The 20,963-nt window shown below is 46.7% G+C and overlaps 1 protein-coding gene across 1 annotated transcript in view; it reads right to left on the bottom strand.

Annotated features, from left to right (window-relative positions):
* The window catches only part of ARHGEF7 (Rho guanine nucleotide exchange factor 7), a 126,448-nt gene that overhangs the window by 6,198 nt on the left and 99,287 nt on the right, over positions 1 to 20,963 (bottom strand). The window contains 6 exon segments of the mRNA XM_038570061.1: positions 5,398 to 5,574; positions 8,358 to 8,447; positions 12,943 to 13,036; positions 15,325 to 15,549; positions 18,222 to 18,361; positions 18,556 to 18,634. Coding sequence (XP_038425989.1) covers positions 5,398 to 5,574; positions 8,358 to 8,447; positions 12,943 to 13,036; positions 15,325 to 15,549; positions 18,222 to 18,361; positions 18,556 to 18,634 — 805 coding nt within the window.

Below are 20,963 nucleotides of genomic sequence, written 5' to 3'. Positions count from 1 at the left end.
GTATGGAGGCCCAAGACTCGAAAACAGAGCTCACCCGCTCTGCAGAGCTGCTCTGAGAATTTAAGAATCACATCCAAGATCTTTTACCAGATAAAGTCACAAAGATAAAAGCCCTAAACTCCAATAGGTAACGTGACATCAGAGGACTAAGCCCATGAGAACTGGTGTAAGAGTCACACATACATGGTGGTTATTTTTGGAAACGCACTGAAAGCACACCAGAATTTACTATAAAACCTTCAGTTTGAGAATGTTACAGGCAAAATGTACAGACTTAATTGGTAATTCCTGAAAGGTGGTGTAGAAAATGATATGTACGGATTTGACAGTGCACCAGGCAGCTGGTAAACCGCAGCTTGTAGACTTTACTAGCCTGCAGAGAAATTCACAGGATGCTAATAATGTGCCTAATTTCAATGTAACATTTTTCTAGAAAACTTGGTTTTTCAGCAAAATAAAGGAATAGTCTCCAGGGAGGTTTATAAGTTTGTTCTTACAGAAATAGCCAAATTTTACGAAGTAGATTTATCACGTTATCTCAAAGATAACTTAAGTATTTCTAGAGGGATCACACCATGTTTTCCCTGAATTATTTAAGTTTGGAAAAACAACCGAACTCACGAAGAATGTTCTGTCACTTTATTTAAAAACATCTAAGGGCTGCAACACAGATGAATGGGTTCATGATGGCTCCAGCACATTCAAGGTCTGCATTTCCAGGAGGTAACGGGGAGCGATGGCTGGTAATACCGATTCCATCTTGTTCACATCCACACGATGACTTGCCTCGGAGCTACTGCTCCAGGCCCCTGGGAGGGAATATGTGCCCTGACCGGAACACCTGTCCAGAACTTTCCTGAAGTTGTTCTGACAGCTAGGAGAGAAAAGTTTCTTGTCCTCCCCCCACCCCCACTCGGCCCTCTGCTGCTCATCCCACTGATCTATGTGATCTGTGGACAAAGGTCTGGACTTCCTGGAGAGCAGCCATGCAGCACCTGGATCATCGCCCACGAGCCCACCCAACAGCAGTAAGGGGGACCCCCCTGAATAATGCTCTGTGGAAACATTTGGCATCACCTCCTTCCGTTTCTACCCTCAAAGTGCCTTCTCAGTTCGGAGGATACTTTGCTGCCCCTCCACCATCTAACAGGGGTTCTGCACCACATTGTTCTGGAAAAAGCTGATGGCTACAGCCACTTCTGGAAGGTCCACAGTACACACGTGGCATGTTGACAGTTTTCAGGAAGCGTGCAGTAGCAACACCCACCTACTTTAATTCAGCATTTCCTAAAGTCACCTGAGTGCTGACCCTCATCTCAGCAACATTGCATCATTTTGTATGTCACAGATCAAAAGGAGTGTTGGACTAGCCTACAACCCTGTCTGCGCACAACTGCTGGTTGGATTTGTTGTTGCTGTTCAGTACAGGGGTGAATACAATGAAACTATAATTTACACCTAGCACCAATCCAGCATTTCTCCAACTAGAAGACCCCCCCCAAGAAGGTGTCTGCAGATGCCTAGGATCGGGCTACTGAGGCCCACAGACTCACACGGCACGGCAGCTGCACACCGCCCCCAGAAGGGGCTGCTCTGGGTCACACAGCTGGAGCCGGGTAGGAGAGGGTGGCTTGGGGAGCCAGGGAGTGTGCTGGTTCAGAGGTGTGATCTACAAACTGGAGACACTTGTAGTCCTGCCCACCCCCAAAACATCTGCAGACCCTCAGAGCACCATAGGTCTTCGAAAAACACGGATCTAGCGAGCGCTTGAATTGCACAGAGGACTTGCCTGGGCAGCACAGAGCCGGAGGCTCAAAGCCCAGGGCACCTCTCTGTGGTCAGACCGCCGCCTGACCAGAAACACTGATAGAACACACAGCTCCATCAACTCCAGGGCATGCATGTGTGCATGTGTGCATATGACTGAATCGCCTTGCCTCAAAAACCTAAACACATTGTTTGTCAGAAAAGATCATCTGCCTATTTGGCCAGCTGTCCAGTACATTTGTGGTAGCAATCCATAATTTCTTTAAATTCATAATCCCTCTAAAACCTGCACCTACTTATACTCAATTGAAACTGAACTTTCAGCCTGAAGGGAAAATATTACAACTTTCAGAAATTATTTACCAAAGGTCCTTTGTTATTTATGGCTATCACAGGATTCTGATTTTTTTTCCTTAGGAAAATGTGAGGAATCTCTTTAGGGAACAATTTGCATGTGTTTACTGCCTGCACCCTGCCCCAGCCCCACGTTGACACTCCTTTTTGCTTCTTAGCCAGCTGGGCATGCACTCAAAGACTGACCTTATTCTTTTAAAAAAAAAAAAAAAAAAAAAAAAACCACAACTATTGAAGTTGGGCTCCCCCCCCCCCCCCATTTATGCACAAAGAACCAAGAGTGCTTCTTTCTGAACTCAAACCTTCTGGTGACTGAAAATTTCTTAAAAAAAAAAAGGAAATAAAGGCATGTCAGGAGTGACCCTGTATTGTCTAGAACATATTTGGTCTAAGAAAGTGCACATTTCTCTATCAAACCAGATAGAAAGTGTCCCGTTGCCTGGCCTTCCTCTGGAAGACAATGTACAGGAGAACAGCCAAATCATATTCAGTTGCAAGCTATGCTACTCCCCCATCCCCCAGTAACAAATATTAAAAGCCACAGGCTAGCAAATGCAAAATTTATTTCAACTGTACATAACAGATGTCTTTTTTTTTTTTTTATAAAACAAACACTTCATTGCCATATGCAACCACAGACAATATGCATACTGTACAATACAATGCAACATTCAGGTATACATCCAACTGAGTCTTCAAATGGCAGTCACCCACTAAAAATGGCTTTCCCATTCACAGAGAAAAAGCACAATATATAGATTTTTTTCAAGGTCTTATACCACTATATACACATTACTGTGTTTTGGCAATTTTACGCAAAACACATAATATAGCTTATATACTGTGGCAAGCATCAATTCAATGTCCACACCACGCAGGCCCCCACGAAGGCCCAGGATGGCTCCCACCCACTTCTGGGTCCAGGGTCTGCACCCACACACTACCACTCTAACTGTGCATGCGGCCAGGACAGAGCTGCCCCAACCAGACTCCACCTGGGCATGCCCCAGCCCTCGGGGTGCCACGCCGCCATTGCCACTGAGGGACCGCGTTCAGGCCCGTGGCACTAACACTTCCAACCAGGTCACAAGAGCTAATGGTGCCAGACATTCAAAACAAGCCCCAACAACCAAAAGTCAGGGTGTCATTATGCAGTGATCCCAGCATCGGCAAAATCACTGCCCACGTGGCTTTCACTGGTACCAAAGGACTGATGGAATCATGTCAAACCTTGGTGTAGAGAAAATGAAAGGTCTCAGGAAGACAATCCAGACGACACTTGGCAATAAAGAAATATCCCTGTACGGCAACTGTGTACCTTAATGCTGGGGGGCATGTGCCGCGCACAACACGGGCTCACTGAGGCATGGCAAAGGCGTCTAAGCCAACGCACAAATGAGAGCCTCAAAGCAAACAAAAAGACTTTGTATTATCAGTGCCAGAAAAGGCGACTACTGTACGGATACAAAAATCAAACAACTGCTTCTCAGTTCAGTGCGTGAACTTCATAGCCCTATTTCTCCCAAAATTCCATTTATTATTTGGCTGAACACCTATAAATCCCATCTCTACCGTGGGTTAATACTGGGCTCTAATTTTAATAAGATGCTACTCAACTTTTTTATTTATACTAATTGATATAAAAATATGAAATCTCCAGATGGCATGAGTGGCTCAATAGATACTTGGGCACAGAAGTATTTGGAACGTTGGTTCCCTCAATATCTCACCGCACGCAGTATTCAAGCCATCTGACTCTGAGCACTACACCACTGCCAGGGTCCACCAGCTCCTCTGGGTATGTGAGCAACAGGACCCAATGCCCAGCCAACAAGGGCATAGGGTACGGCTCAGTCATCTGTGTGCAAACAGAATCAGACACCGAATACGTGGGTTTAGGGGTGGGGGGACCCCAGCCACTCTGGGGAGAGGGAAACAGGTTATTCCCACTTTATTATGGCATCTTGTTTTCTGAAGCTGGTTTCAACGAATACTTAACAACCTCGAGTTTCCATTTTCACACCAAGTGCAGCATGCATGAGAGACAATGACTAGATGTGGGTCTGGGTGCTACAACTGAATGTAACAGGTCACATTCAGTTCTTTCTGAAGCAGAAATTCATCTGAGTGAGGCCAGTGAAATCTCCTTACAACAAATTCCAGGGATGTGGGGGCACCCCTCTCCATCTGAGATTTTCTTATTAAGTGAGTTATATAGTAACTGAGGTCTTCAATGGACTCAGGTGTTCCCGTGACAATGAGGAATGAGGGTTACATATGATGGGTTGCTGTAAACAGAGTTTCACTGCAGCAAGCTGCTGAAAACAAACCATGTGTCCATCACAGGCAGCGTGACAGGGATGTCGGGGCGCAGCCAGGCTGGGACTGAAGCCAAGCACTCACCTGGCTCTGAACAGAGTCTCATGTACACCTTCAGAGGCTGAGTGCTTCCGAGTTTGGACCGAATCTTCAGTGGAGTGGCACGGGTGTGCTAAGCACCATTGAAGAGCAATTGCTCCAACTAAGGAGTGTTTGGTATGATGCTGTGGGGAAGGGTCTGAGCTCTGACAGTAACCAGGCCCTCAGAGAACCCCTAGCCCATGGGCAAATGGGGAGATGGGTTGGCTGTCTGTGGCACCCTGATGAGAGCAGATTCTCCTGCCATGGCCCAGAGCCCATGCTAGCCACACCCACACACGGCTCTCCATGGCTACAAAGCACCCTGAGGAGCCCTCAGAGCACAGCTGTCTGAACTGGACTGTGTCCTTCTACAGCATGTTTCCTTTGCCCCTGTCTTCAACTCAGTCATCAGTGGGTCCACTGAACATACAACATTTAGATCCCTAATCAGGCCAGTCTCCTCCATGGTGCTGGCACTTAGATCACAAACCTATATGTCTCAGTATAAAATATAAAAGTGTTCACACAGCTGTATCCAAAAAGAAATGAGATGGGTGCTACAGTGAGAACGGGAACCCAGAGCTGGAGAGCCACCGCCACCCACGTAGGAAAGGACCCTGGGGCGCGACCCCACGAGCGCACCGTCTCCTTCCACTGCGGCAGCTCGCATGGACTGTAGAACTGGCCAGTGGGCCTCCACAAAGTACAACGGGAAGTATCAGCAACGCTCTCAAAAGTTGTTAAAATATCACATAAAAGACAAGGAACAGCAAGAAAACATCTAAGAAAAGCAGGCTGCGATACAACAAGCATTTGTTAAGAAAAGCTCAGAAGTGCATTAGTTCTGGTGAGAGATATATGAGCAACAGCTCTTACGAGATGTAGAACCCATTCTGTAACTATGGGCTGTCCATATACTGTCATAGTCAGAGTCTTCCGAGAGGTCTGAAGGCTCCAGACGGGACAGGCTACTGCGACGACCCAAGGAGTCTAGACTTGATTGGTCGTCGTCGGCCAAGACGTGATTATGCATCAGGTCAGTGCCTTGCCATGCTACGACGGGGACGGATGGAGTGACAGGCAGAGGTGGGAGGGGACGGACAGGAAGAGCCACAACCAAAAACATGGAAACAAAAGCAAAAGGTGATGGGAAGAGAAGGAAGAGAGAAAATATTGTTAAAAACTGGCAACAATGTTCATTTCTCCTTATTTACGGTGGGTTTTAATAGCACAACCCGCAGAGTAAAACTGGATTTCAATAAACCGCAGTCACAATATTGTTCCCAAACTGTCCCTTACATAAGCCCATGTCCACGGATACTTCTATAGACATTTCACAAGTAATTCTATTCCACTCTATGAACCAGGAGTCTCGTTTAGGACATTTGTAAAAGGAGCCATTTATGCATTTCAGTAGAAAGTGTTCTTTATATGGACGTATGGAAGCAGGAGAGTCCCAGAGGAAGCTCTCCCGTTGCCAGTCTCTAAGTCCCCAGAAGTTATCTTAATGGTGGGGTCTAAACTTACCTTATCTAAACCACCAGCACCGTAAACATTTCAGAGCGGAGAAAGGGGCCCCCCTTGCAGCCGCACCACACTCAGAGTGCAGTGCTCCCCAGAGCTCAGCCAGGGCAACAGAAAAAGTAGGATGCCTGTTCCCACATTCCCAGTCCCTGATGCAGACCCTTTTACTGGCAGGACAAGAGACACGATAAGCCAAGAGCCACTGAGTTCACAGGAGGGCGACAGGACAATCGGCATAGACAGGAGAAGAGAAAGCAGCCCGAGAGGAGTCAGCCACAGGGAGCAAGGGTGTTGGCCAGGCAGCCGCGAGGGAGGCATGCAGGGACACTGCGTGACGCACAATGCACACCACGGCAACCGCTGGCCATCCTAGTCCTGCGTCCACTCCAAATTCATTCCATTCCCAAACCAGAACAAGCAGAAGTGGGCCAGTTTGGATTCCTCCAATTAAATCCCTGGACTCTATGAAGATCACTACTTCTTGAGACAGAAATTGATACCAAAGATGTCTGGCTTGTAACATCTTGGCATCCAAACATACGCTGACAGGAGGTGAATTTTAAGGTCAAGTGTATTATCCTGTTTTTACTAAGCATTTAACTTGAAAAGAGCTACCTCCATTGTAACCCCACACTACCTTTCCAGCATCAAAGATCATTTTCCCCTCATCCTATCTGGTCCCAAGACTCCGTGAGTTACAGTCACCTGGGATTATACACAAGGCCCCAGACTATCAGCTGAAAACAAAAATCCACATATCATGCAATGCTCTTCTTACACAGGAGAAATGGAAACACGTAATACAGAGGACAAATAACGTACACAATCTACAGGCCATCACTTCCAGGCAGCCAAAGCAACGAGGCCACAGGCATGGGGCACGGTCTCCCAGATGAACAAATGAGACTCTCACAGACATACATACAAAGTTCATGTTACCCGGTCTGTTTACCTGACACTACCAGGTTAAAATTTTAAGTAATTCAAGTTGAGAGAATTCTTTAAAATCTCAAACTCAAAACCCAAACACTATGGCCACGTTTTACATAGCCTACTACTTAAAACACATTTCTTATCAAATCTAAGAAAACCAGTATCTCAAAAGACAAAATAGGCTGTATTTACAAATGACTGTTTGGCTTTACGTATACCCAACCTTCAGGCCTTTCTATGTCTCCCCCATTCTGCTGACCAGTTACTATGAATAAGCATTCTCACCAGGGCAAGTATCAAGTATAAACAAGAATTTCAATGGCGCAGATCGGACATTTAAAATATGGCCACAGAGAAGTCACTGCAGACTGTGCCTGGAGTTTGATCCTGCCAGCCCTACCTTTTTAAGCTGTCGCCATCTTTAACAAAAGCTAAAGCACGTAAAAATTCCCTTTCCCACCTGTCCTTTTTTCCAGAATCAGTCTTGACACTAGCTAGGATGCAGATTTGAACCGCCACAGAAAAGGTGGTGGGAATGAAGCAGTGATCAGCAATGTGCCCAAAGTCAGGGTGGAAAGGGAATCCAAAACACAAAATCCAACAGAAACAAGTTTCTATGCCAGAATACAGAGATCCAGTTCTCAAACAAAACAAAAACAGACCCAAGAAAGCCCACCTAGAAATGACAGTGCAGGACCCCGTGGTGCCCATGGCCCTGGCTCCAGTGAGAAGAGAGAGTAAATCAGCCCTTTCTTCTAAACAAACCACACACACCCCTGCATCTGCCCCATCTTCAAATGCTGGGAGGTTGCAAACAAGAAGAGCCCACTTTTTTTCCGTCAAAACAGATTAAGATTTTCTTACTAAGTAAGACTTTATGTATAAAGATAAAGGAAAATTCAATGGTGCTGCAATCTACCAAATAAATTAGCTGGGGTCTACTTCCAAAAATTTCTAAATGCATCATTTAAAAGAGGGGGAGGAATGGGGGCTAAAAAGGCTCTAGGTTATTTTTTACAATTCTATGAAAAAAAGACCCCACTAACCACACCAATAGCTTAAATAGCTTAAAAATAATTGAACCAATCTTCTGTCTTCTAAGCACATCTTCTCTAAATAGAAGAAAGCTTTTAAACTCTGGCAGCATCTCCTACGTAACGTTTCCCAACTGGACAGTGTGTAGAATTCCATTCTCTTACTGGCAGGTCAGCCCCTCTGCGGTGACTTAGGACGCCAGGCTGGCCAGCCAAGTGTCCCTCACTGAGGACTGCTCCGCCATGCCCACGGGTTGCATTTGGGGCCCAGCACCGGCCCCTCCTGATGGCGACTCTAACCCCAGTGAGGCACTGCAGTTCCTAGTCCGCAACTGTGAAACTTACTTGAGTTGAGGGTTTGCCGCGTTTTGGCGCTTGTACAGTAAGCTTCAATGACTTTCAGAATCTGTGCGTCTTCTTCCAAAGCAGCTGTGCCTGTCAAGATATGACACGCCACAATCAAGCTAAAAGTTGACATGTACAACAGGTCACAAACTAAAAAACAATTTCTCTCTTTTCTTCTCAGATAAGGACTTTCCAATATTTACAAAGCAGTTCTATTTTTTAAAGTACTGTTTATGCATAACATATCTAGCAAAAAGGTTAGTACCCTAAATATATATATAAAAGATGGGATCCCTGGGTGGCGCAGCGGTTTGGCGCCTGCCTTTGGCCCAGGACACGGTCCTGGAGACCTGGGATCGAATCCCACGTCGGGCTCCCGGTGCATGGAGCCTGCTTCTCCCTCTGCCTGTGTCTCTGCCTCTCTCTCTCTCTCTCTCTCTCTCTCTGTGTGACTATCATAAATAAATAAAAATTAAAAAAAATAAAAATAAAAAATAAAAGCAGTCTTCCTAGCCCATAAGAAACAGTGTCCTCCCATGCTGGAATTGAAGAATGGGCCAGGAACAAGCAACTCACACAAGAACACCATAAGAGGTTTATTCTCGCTAAGAAATAACAGAACAAAGCATCAGGTTTTCACACACCAGCCTAACAAAAATACCAAGTCTGACAATCCCCAGTGCCACCCACAGCTGATAGCATGAAGACAGGTAGGACCCTGGAAAGCTCTGACCCTCCAGTCTGCACTCAAGAATTTATCTAGGATGAAAAAAAGCACAACCTCAACCTTGAAGGTGTTAAACCAGAGCTCCCCAATTACGGATTACTCCAGACACTGGCTTCTCGTGCTCAGACTACAGGTATGCAGAAGGATAGACTCTTCCAGACTAACAACATCTAGTGATATCAGTCCTGGATTCAGAACCTCACACCCAGCATACTTCACATGACCCTATGGTTGAACTATTCCTCTTTTCTGTTTTAAGTTTTCTATATTCTTTTATATTTTCTAAGATATCACCTTTGGGTATTTATTTTAAAAGGCTCACCTACTCTAATAAAAATGTAGAAGTATGGAAATCTTGAATATTTATAAGCTATATAAAGCCTCAACAATTTATGATAGTAAGATATGATATAAGGCAAGGCAGACATTACTAAAATATATAACATCAATGACTTCTGGGATTTTTATGGTTTCATATCTCAAATTTAGGTCTTTATAATCCACTTTGAGTTGATTTCTGTGTATGATGTAAAAAAGTGGTCCAGTTATCCCAACACCACTGTTTGAAGAGACTGTTCTTTTCCCCATCATATATTCTTTCCTCCTTTGTCTTAGAATGACCATATAAGCATGGGTTTATTTTGGCATTCTATTCTGTTCCACTGACGTATGTATATTTTTGTACCTATTTCAATTAGAACCAGCTTTGTAGCATAACTTGAAATCTGGAATTATGGTATCTCCCACTTTATCTCAAGATACCATATGATTCAGTAATTCCACTACTGGATATTTACCCAAAGAAGACAAAAACATTAACTTGAAAAGATAGAGGTACCCCTATGTTTACTGCAGCATTATCTACAAGAGCCAAGTCATGGACACAACCAACCCAAGTGCCCACCAACAGATGAATGGATAAGGAAGATGTGTGTACACACACACACACACACACACACAGGAATATGACGCATGCATAAGAAAGATGAGATCGTGCCATTTGTGACAACATGGATGGACAAAGAATATTGGGCTAAGTGACATACATCAGACTAAGGAAGATAAATACCATGATTTCACTCATATGTGGAATCTAAAGTAAAAACAAAGAAATTTTTAAAAAAGCACCATTAGACCTGTAACAGAGAACTGATGGCCTGAGGAGTAAACAAGCTGGGGAATAGGAGGTGCCAAACATCCAGTCAAGGAGTCAGTCGTGGGGATGGAAGGCACAGCATAGGGAATACAGTCAATGGCATGTTGGCGCTGTATGGTCACAGATGGGAGCTGCACTGGTGTTAAGCATCGCATAGCATACAGACTTATGGCCTGGAACTCACGGAACAATGTGTGTCAACTACACCAAAAATTTTTTTAAAAAGAAAATACAAATCTCAGCACCAAGAGTTTAAGAGCTATGGAGAAAGGGACTTAAATGTCACTGAATGGAGCCCATCGTTTCATGATGGGCTCTTCCCTCAGGACCAAGAGAGGGCCTTCCTCATTTTACTTCAGGACCTGCTGAATGGCAACCTTACAGGCACGTCATTCCACCTCTGCCCAGAGGACAATGACCTTTGCAGGTGACAACCTGTCCAGACGATAGATCAGATGGCTACGTCATATGTGGATTGGTACGCTCAAAGAAAGCACACTCACCGGCCTCTGCAGGATATAGCATTAAGTCTATGGTGATCCTCCTTTCCTCACATTTCCTACATGGCAAAGGCTATTGATTCCGAACGTAAGCAAGACTAAAATAACTTGGGAAATTACCATGGGACTATACCCTCCTGATACAGATGTCACACAGCTCACATCTCTCCTCTAATCCACATGGAACCCCTGGCTCTCCTTTCAATCTCCCAGTCTCTCCACATTCCCTCTGCTGGTGCCTCACCTCCTCAGACCCAGACTCTGTCTTCCTCTTCACAGTCCATCTCATGGCTTGAGCAGTCCTGAATTCTCACCACCTGCCAGGGCCTGTGATTCCTCCTGCAGGAATCCTTCCCAGCCCTGGCACGACTGTGCTGGGGGGTCGTCCTGTGTGCTCTAGGACATTAAGCAGCATCCCTAGACTCTACCCACTATAAGGCAGCAATACCCACACCCAATTGTGGTAACCAGAAAGGCCTCAAGATGTTAGTATCTCCAGGGGTGCAAAGACACCCCCAGTTGAGAAACCACAGCTGCAGGCTCCCTCTTCAAAAAAATCTGAACTCTGTCCATGATGACTACACCATCGTCACCTGGTCACCTCACTCAGTTTGCCTCCTACCTGCCCCCCCCACTCCCACTGCTGCTCACCTGCTCTCAATACAGAAATCCATGATACTGTTCAAACCCAGGCCCAGCACCCTCTCTGCTGACAGCAGGACTGCAACTGCCCAACTGCTCAAGGCACCTTTGAGGGTCCTCTCTCACCACCACCCCACCACCTCCTGCATGAGCCCCAGGGGCTCACCCACAGAGACACCTTTCAGTAGAAACAGGAGACTAAACAGGTCAACAGTGTGCTGTGCAAAGAGTGGAGGAGGGAGAGATGCTGGGGCCATTTTAGAAAGGGTGGCCAGAAGGTAGGGGGAGTGGCTGTCATTCAAATAAGCACCTTGTGCAGATGGAGGAAACAGCCCAGTGGATGACTGTGGGAGAGCTAGTTCCCAGGCACTGGCTCTAGAGCCCCCAAGGCAGGGCTCTCCTGACCCCTTTCACCAGATGCCCTGGGCACGTGGCCCATGCTTAGGATTAGGAGGACAACGACCACCATGATGGCAAACAACACAGTGCCCACTGCAGTACACGGCAAGGGGAGGAATACTGTGAGCGTCCCAGGCCATTCACTGCATCTGCCACTTCCAGCTTATGGTCCTGGGACAATTGGTGGAGCAGGCCCATGTGTGGGCTGCCTGGGCTCTGGGGATCCTGCAGAGCCCCCGAACCAAGCAGTCGCCTTCCTTGGGGCAACATTAGCCACACTCATGTTCTGACTAGAAACGTCTCTCCATGAGTTTTTTTTTTTTTATAAACAAATCCCTGGAGGGTCCCAGATAAATATGGCAAAAAAGAAGAGCAATGCTCCACAGTCAGGACCTGTGACAGGTCCTAGGCACGTGGGGAGTAAGGGGATGCAGGGGGCCAAGGAGACAGAGGTTCCCACTGTCTGGGCCGTTTCCCTATTGAGCCTCAAGTCCTCCTGCTGTGCCAGACAGTCCCACAGCCATCTGTGCCCATGGAACCCCTTCTGCCCGTCACACCAGAAAACCAGACTGGCAGTGGGAAGAAGTGGGTGGGCATTTGCGCACACTTACTCTCTCCAGTGGCATCTCAAAATAGCTCTACTGGCTCGCACGATCAACTGAGCATCTCCCGTGAGCCAGGCTGTCTGGGAGGTCAAGTGTTGAATCCAGCACCACTCCCAGCATTTCACAAGTTTATAGCCAGGCAGTGAGAGTAGTACAAACATGGAGAAACGAGGACTATGGCCGCAAAGCAGGGTGGGGGTGTTCCCCAGACACATGAAGACCACAGGGCAAGGAAGGGCCAGAAAGAGCAGGCAGCCCCAGGTCCACCCTGCACACCTGGCTTGGATTCACAGGACAAGGAATCAGGGAGGCCCAGAGCGCACAAGCAGTTCCATCAAGTAGGAAACCACACATGGCATTGCTAGGCAGCTTTCCTGCTTGTGCGCGTCAATGCCGAAAGGCTTCGCTGCTCTCACTCCTCAATGCTCTTTACACAAGACGTCAAGACTCAAACCCCACAGCTGAAGCCTCTAGAAAGCCACCAGCCCTCTATTCCATGAGTGCTATGCACAAGATGGGCCCGTGTCCTCTGCCACACGTGCAGTGTATTACTTACTTTTCCGCAGTGCAAACTCTTCATCTGAAGGCTTCCGCTCAGGCTTGCGCTTAGGTAGCAACTTTTTCATGGTCTTGGGACTCTTACTAAGATCCTAGAGAGAAAAAAAGAGGAAAAAGTGCTGACATTCCAAAGGCAGTAACTTTTCCTGGTGTGTGGATGAGTCGGTGACGGCATGAAATAGGAAGCAACTACAGCCACTCACAGTGAAGAGCTCCCTACTTTACTAGTACTGGGAGTTCTTGGTCAGCTGCTGAGCATTCATATAAAATCAATAGGGCTCAGGCTCTGATGGAAACCCCTGTGTCACTGGGACCTGTCAGCACTGTGACAACACACCACAGAGGTGTTGCAGGCTCGCAGCAGACCAGCAGCATCTGGAGAGGAGAGGGGATGGCTGGCTGACACAGGCAGAGATGCATGCATGCTGCTAATTCTGGAGCAGACCCATCTGTTGTAGAGAACCAGAGAAAGACCCAGAAAACTAAGGCTATTTTTAGAGGAAAGGCAAAAACAATTCCTTCCGGCAATGACTGGAGGCCTCAAGAAAGGAGGAAAGGGAAGAGATCTGCCCATGGGCCTTGAGGGAAGAGGCATGCAGACGACAGAGCACTGGCTCTACCCCTGGTGTGCACATGCCAGCTCACGCCTAAGTCACAATGCAATGGTCTGCCCCTCCCCCTGAAATACAGCTACCAAAGACCACACAGCAGTTGGAGATACACAGAGCAGGCTACAGTCCACCCAGGCAGGCCAGGCGCCAGCTGCCAAGCGTGTACTCAACACTGAGAAGGTCTCACTTCTGCATCACACAAGGCATATGAGCTATTTGTGAATCTTAAGCTGTGACACCAACGTGGGCTACGGGAGGGAACAGACTGAGAGCATAGAAGGGACACAGTTTGGTTTTTAAAGGTAGCTCTTCCAAGATCTCCTCTGCTAAACTGTATGGGCTCTTAAAAATGCAGCAGAAACCTGTTTCCAGGGCAGCCCAGGTGGCTCAGCGGTTTAGCGCCCCCTTCAACCCAGGGCATGACCCTGGAGACCCGGGATCGAGTCCCACATCGGGCTCCCCACGAGGAGCCTGCTTCTCCCTCTGCCTATGTCTCTGCCTCTTTCTCTCTGTGTCTCTCATGAATAAATAAATCTTTAAAAAGAAAAAAAAAAAACCCGTTTCCAAAAAAGTAAACACAGCACATGTTGTATGGCTTCCACACTTCAAAACGAACAGAGACAGAGCCCTGGGTAACACAGCATGCACACACAGGCTGCATGCCAGCCCATGGACCCACGTGCACACTCTGTAAGAGAACCTCTACTAATCGTTCAGAGATACTCAGTGACACGGGGCCACTGTTACAGATCCCAACCCTGGTCCTGCAGAACCAGATGCCTGGGTACCTCCTCTTCTCAGCCCACCCTTGACCTCCCAGCAGGGAGATCCACACCGGCTAAATTAGTAACAGACACCAACATCCGCCATGTTAAGTGCCCGTGGCAAAGAAACCTAGGACTTGGGCATGTGATGACCAGCAAGAAAGGTCCTAACAGCAAAATTCAGTAACAAAAACGTGTAGAAGGCAAGTTATAATCTATATAATACTCCTGTGGGTCGTAAATCATTGAGGGCTGCTAGCAAGGTGGAGGGTCCAGGGCCTCAGGCAGATGCTACCTCAAATGGACCTGGAGAGGTGCACCAGGACATGCCACCCCACACCCCACACTCAGGGCTGGCACTCAGGCTGTCCATGTGAAATCACACTCAGACCTATGCCCAGCACTTGAGTTATGGCCTTCCTCAAGTGCAAATATTTCTCAGACCGTATTTCTCGAGGTACTTCCTTTCCTGCACGTTGGTTCAGCATAAGCATCTGGTGTGACCATGCAGGACAGCTTCGGGAGCAGAAGACTTGGATCTCCAACAGAGTCAGAGAGCCCCACTCTTCCACCTTCATTCACGCATGTGGTCTTCCACTCAAACAGCTACTCGTGACCAATGCAGGGTTCCAGGTGGGCCTTCACTCATGCCTGGAAAAGGGTCAGAAAGCCTAGGCCACACCCAACATGAACTAGACATGCAAAGTACATCGAAGGTCCCCAGAGGCCAGGTCCGGGGAAGCCCTCTGCTCCAGGCTCCAGGTAGCAGGCAGCAAGGCTCATCCGCAAAGGGCACAGAGGAGCAAATGCCACCCAAAGGAGAAAGGGAAGAACCACCAAGGCAGACCTTCACAGTTCTGAACCAGGTTTGTATTTTTAAGTCAAAGAATTGCAGATAGAAATATAGAATTTTCTGTATTTCTGAATTCTCTAGAATGAGGCACAGAATAGCCAACCTAACACACCAAGACGTCAACTTCACACTCGCTGGTGCTCAGACCTCACCTCCTTGTAGCAGAGAGCTGCCGAGGGCCGCAGGGGTGGTGCAGGTCGCAGGCAGCTCAGGCTCCATGGCTTGGGGGTCTTTGGAGGCTCCAGGGGCCCCCAGTTGATGGTGGTGTGGGGAGTGCCGTGATGGGAGGGGTGGGGCAGCGTGTGGTAGGCAGGTGTCAGGGGCACTGGCTTGCTGTCTGCATGCTTGCTGGATGGGGCGATCGGATGGGAAGGGAGCTGTGAGGGGAAGATTGAAAGAGATCAATATGTAACAGCTGCCACCAGAGGTCCCTCAACCATGAGGTTCTGCCCATTTCTAGAATACTACCAAGCTGTTGTCGTTTCTTTCATCTCTAACCCCAAGCAGTCAGCTTCTGAGGCACCCAACTACCGTGTGTCAGGCCAGCTTGGGGGCACAGAATGCGGAGGTCCAGATCCAGGCACCCCACCACCACCTTTATTTGCCATGGAGTAGCATTTACAGAAAGGTGTTCCATTTAGCATAGACCAGAATTATGTAAAAGAACAGGAATTCCTTGTACTAGGAATGTGATTATGGGGGAGGGTAATTCTCCCTACGCATGCATTTACGGCTGGTGATTAAGGAATGGGCAAAACTAGGGCCACATGCCTGTTTTCATTTAAAAAGTTTTCACAAGACACAGCCAGGCCCATTCCTGTTGATGGCTGTAAAACAAAAGCACAATTGCAACAAAAACCAGATTGCCTGTAAAGCTGAAAATACTTGGTTTCTTTGCAGAAAAATTTTGCCAATCCCTAAGGTAAATAAAACAAGTTATTTTCTCAAAAAAACAGCTTTAATCAAAATAAAATTAAACCTAGTTTCTCAGAAACATCATGGGGTTTATATTCCTGGAAAACCCAAAAATATTCCATCACACTGACAATTAAATGCAAAAAAGTTCAATAAAAAAATACTCAAAATCAAGCAATGACCTCAAATTACCCAAACCAATAAGGCATGCTTAATGAAAGAGCGAAGTGTTCTCTGCTGGAAATCAGGGTGAGATCATCATTCAAAAGAACTGCCTATTTGAAACACATGCTTAATGAGCAGCCTGGCACTGGCTGATGCCACAGCACTCCAGGGCAAGAGCAAGAAACTTCCTGCAGCACCCACAGACCCGTGCTGGTTGTACATGTGTTTGTGCGTGTGTACGTGCATGTCCTGTAACATGCTATACAGCCACTACATAACAATTTTTTGAAACTACATAAGAGAAACTATGTAGTTTTGAAACTACAAAAGGAGAAAATGATGAAGATCTCTTCCAGCAATAACATCAAAGTAAGTAATACCTGGACTTACTTCTCCTTAAAGTTGTTAAAAGATAATGGTCTATGCTAAAATGAGAATATTCAAGCTGGACACAGCTAGATCACAGGGATAATACAGGATACCTGAAAGAGGAAACTGCCCTAAAAAGAATATTTAACATTTCAAAAGCCTTATATGTGAGAACACTGCCAGGGTTCAGAGAACAAAGTTTTGCCTGGCATGAAATCCTGTTGGTTTGGTTTCAAAGTGTTGCTGACAATATGAAGCAGCACTTCCATTTTTCTTCAACACATACACATGTACATACAGTATCTTTGGAATAAATTTAGTTCCATGTAAGCTAAGCATCTTTAGTATTTTTTAAAGCATGAAAAAGTTATAAATGGCAGAGCCATTCAAAATGAAATGTTAGCTAAAGCAAACAAGTAGTCCCAACCTCCAAACTGTCAAGAGAAACCAAGTAAGAGAAAACTGATTTGAATGTTATGCTACAAGGGAGCCTGGGTGGCTGAGTCAGTTTAGTGTCTGACTCTTCATTTCAGCTCAGGTCATCATGTCAGGGTCCTGGGATTGAGCCCTGCATGGGTCTCCATGTTCAGCAGGGAGTCTGCTTAAGGATTCTCTCTCCTCTGCCCCTCCCCCCACTCACGCACGTGCACATTCTCATATAAATCTTTAATTTAAAAAAAAAAAAAACTTAAGAGGTGCCTGGGTGGCTCAGTGGTTGAGTGTTTGCCTTTGGCTCAGATCATGATCCTGGGGTCCTGGGATCAAGTCCTGAGTTGGGCTCCTTGGAGGGAGTCTGCTTGTCCATGTGCCTATGTCTCTGCCTGTGTCTCTTGTGAATAAAAATTTTTAAAAAATAAATATATAAATAAAGTGTTACATTACTGTCACTCCTCCTGAGCAAAAACTTGAATGCTAAGGATAATGAATGCAGAACTGAATCACACGGTACAAAGTCCAAATAAAGATCATGACAATCTAACAGGGATGTGAGAAAAACCTGCCACCTAGAAATGCTGTGCACTCACAGGTCACTTGTGAGTTCTAATTCAATACTGTGTGAGAAAGATGAGGGAGGTTGTGACAACTTGATATCAGTATCTTAAGCATAAAACACCAGGAAAGAGAGGTTTTATTATTTTTTTTTTTTTTGAAAGAGAGGTTTACAACAGACACTTCATGCTCACATACTCTGAAATGTTTAAAAATATAAAAAGTCAAAGAGCTGGTGAGCTCTTCTAAGTAGAAGATAAACAGATTTCTTACAATCAAAACAATGATTAAGAGTCTCAGGGGGGAAAAAATCAATGGATTGGTGGCTCTTGATGTTTTAGGTGAAAACCCCCATGAGTTGGGCTCCTAGACCCCTTCTAAGCTGAGTGCCAGCAAACCACGAGCAGGGCAGCACAGCTTAGGAGCAAGAACTGTGAGGCAATTAGCTGCGCCACACGGACACGCCAGTATCCGCAGGCAAATCTAAGCATGTATTTTGTACTCCTGGTGCAGATACTGCCCATGCTTCACAGTACTTGCTCACTCACTGACAACCCAACCAAAGGCTGACCCTCTGGTGTGGAGGCAGAAGTACGGGAGGAGTCCTTACAGTGTGAGACGGCACAGAATGCGGCTTGATGGTGGGGTTGCCGACAGAGGTGACCTTGGTCTGCTTCTGTAGATGGTCCACCCACTCGTGGAGGTCCTGCTGGTTGTTGCAGGACACTAAGATCCGCTCAATCATGCTTCCTGGAAGCGAGAAGAAACACACTGAAGTGGGAAAGCAGGCAGAATGCACACACAGGCACATACACACCCAGAGGAAAAATGAATAGCGCTTAACCATCAGCCCCTCTGGACAGTCCAGCAACAATCTGCACACAAATGGTAAGCTGCCTCTCATCACCGTGACAGATAGCATCCACAAAGTCTGTGCCTATCACCTGATATTTCAAATGCATTTCTATGATTTTCACTGTCCTCAAGCTTTGTGATTGTCATTCCTGTCGTTGGTAGCTTTCCCTAAAAAAGACCCCCCCCCCACAAAAAAAACAATTAGTGCTTTTCTAGTAAAGAAGGTACCATTATCAAAATAAGTATTAAATGATTTTAGAAATGGCAGAGGAATTGTGTAAACCAAAAAAGCTCTTTGGTTGTGCCATATGCACGTATATTACAAAATCTCTACATCAAATAAGAAATCATAACATCATAATAAAAAAAAATGGAGCCAGCATTAAGGTACAGAGCAGCAACCAGAATGAAACAAATTCCATGTGATGCATTCTTCTAAACACAAACATCAGGACACAAGAACATGGCCTATTTAGGACAAAAAACTAGAGTCCACAGTAGTTATTTCAGATGCCATAAGGAAAGGAGGCACTGATCTGCCTCACAAAGAAATTCCGAGGGAGTTTCCCATCAGAAAGCAAAACGAGAAGTGAGAGCACAAGGACTCGGACAGGAGTCACGCTTGGTTGTGCGCCAGAGAAGTCAGCGGGTACATGGAGCACCACAGAGAATGCAGAGAACGGTGGGAACCAGGATGGGAAAGGTCAGCAGACAGACATCAGAATGGGGAGGCGAATGAAGCATCAGTGGCACTGGACTAAAAAACAAAATATACTCCTCACCACACACGGTGGCCGAGGCCTTATGAGAAGTCTGTTGGTGCTTTGTCAGGGAGGCAGACCCACTCCACAGCTCCCAAAGCAGCAGCTCTCAGCAAGGTCAGGGGCACCAGAGCGGACACCAGCAAAGCCATGGCTGGCTGGGCACTCTCGACTATCAGAGGTGCTGCCCAACATCCCACAGCACACAAGGCAGTCTCCTCGCCCCGCCCAGGCAGGCAGAGAGCCTGTCCGGAAGTTCACGAGGTGGCACCTTAAACAGTGCTTGCCATTTCTGTGGTCAGATATACTTGAAAATGGCTGTACGCTGCACGCTCCTCTCCACGAATCCTGGCACACAGAAGTGTAATGAAAGCTTTGGGAGTGCTACAGAAAATGCAGGTGCAGTGCCAGGTTTAACCTAGCACCGACATCAGTGGACAGCACATTCCTGGAAGGAATGAATGCTTTGCTACATTCCAAAGCCAGAAATGGGGAATGACAATACACAGCACATGGGTCACATCACTTAGACACCCTTCCCAGGACACTCTGCACTGAACAGAAAAGTGGATCCCATTGGGGGCATGAGCCCCCAGCAACACGTCAATGCCAACACCCAGAGCAAACGTGGCATGGGCACCCTTCTCATTGCTAGGGGACTGAGTCTGCCCTAAACGGCAACCTCTGCTCCCTCAGGTCTGAGCAGGTCCCATTCTCAGCCTCTTGGGGCACAAGACATGAAGCCAGAATAGGTTGGCAGGAAGGACTCAGCTTAGTGTTCACTGGGGCCACCTAATAAGGCAGAGCTGCCAGTTTGGGGGAATCTGAGTAGGTGCCAATTCACCCAGATGCCTGCTCAGCAGCACACTTACAAATTAAGAGACACTGTCTTTCAGGGTTTACCTACACACACCACCTTCATCAATTTTAAGTGCTCTTTTTGGAACAAGTGTAGAACAACTCTTCCTCTCTGGGTGGCAAAAAACTATGTGGAGGCACAAACATGCCATGGATATCTTGGACTCAGGGTTCACCCACGTTCATGTCCAGGATGATGGAGGACAATAGACTATGTTTGAAGAAACTCACAGAGAGTAATGAGTCTTGTGAAACAGGACCTGACAACTGGCCAGGCCTAGCGATGAGCTACAGGGACACCTGACCTCCTGTGACTACACAGAAAAAGGCACTGAAGCCCTGCCAGAAGTACCTACTAGTCAGAGAAAACAAGCTACTTAATAGCTCATTTTAAATTTCTGTAGAGAAAACATCTCCCCCTTTACATTTTCTTCTTAAACCAGCTCACTTATCTTCTCAAAGTGTCAGCAAAATGACTAAAACTAAGGTTAAGTGATGACTTGCTAATAGTTGTGTCACCCGACCCTGGCCAGTCTCCGGCAGCACCAGGCCACCTCTGGGGCCTTAGGGCCCATGCACTCCCACTAGCCCAGCTCACCACACCACGGGGCAAAGTGGCAGCAATCAGACAGGACTGCAGGTGGTAACATGGCTGCTTTGCAGCTCGAGCAGCCAGTGTCCTTAGAAGGCAGCCCTACAATGTCACTGGTCTCCTCTTGATTTTGCTCAGATTAACTCGAGACTCTGAAGAGTCACATAGAAACACAGGACCTACATGTACATGATCAACTAAGGAACAGTGTGGAAATAGAGACACATAGTACTTCACCCAAACATCCAAAACGTGCCTGGGAAAGATCCTCAGATCCATAGTAACA

The sequence above is a fragment of the Canis lupus genome, chromosome 22 (genome assembly GCF_011100685.1).
Source record: "Canis lupus familiaris isolate Mischka breed German Shepherd chromosome 22, alternate assembly UU_Cfam_GSD_1.0, whole genome shotgun sequence".
Lineage (NCBI taxonomy): Eukaryota > Metazoa > Chordata > Mammalia > Carnivora > Canidae > Canis > Canis lupus.
The sequence above is the reverse complement of the archived record's forward strand: the minus strand, read 5'-3'. Positions and strand labels throughout refer to the sequence as shown.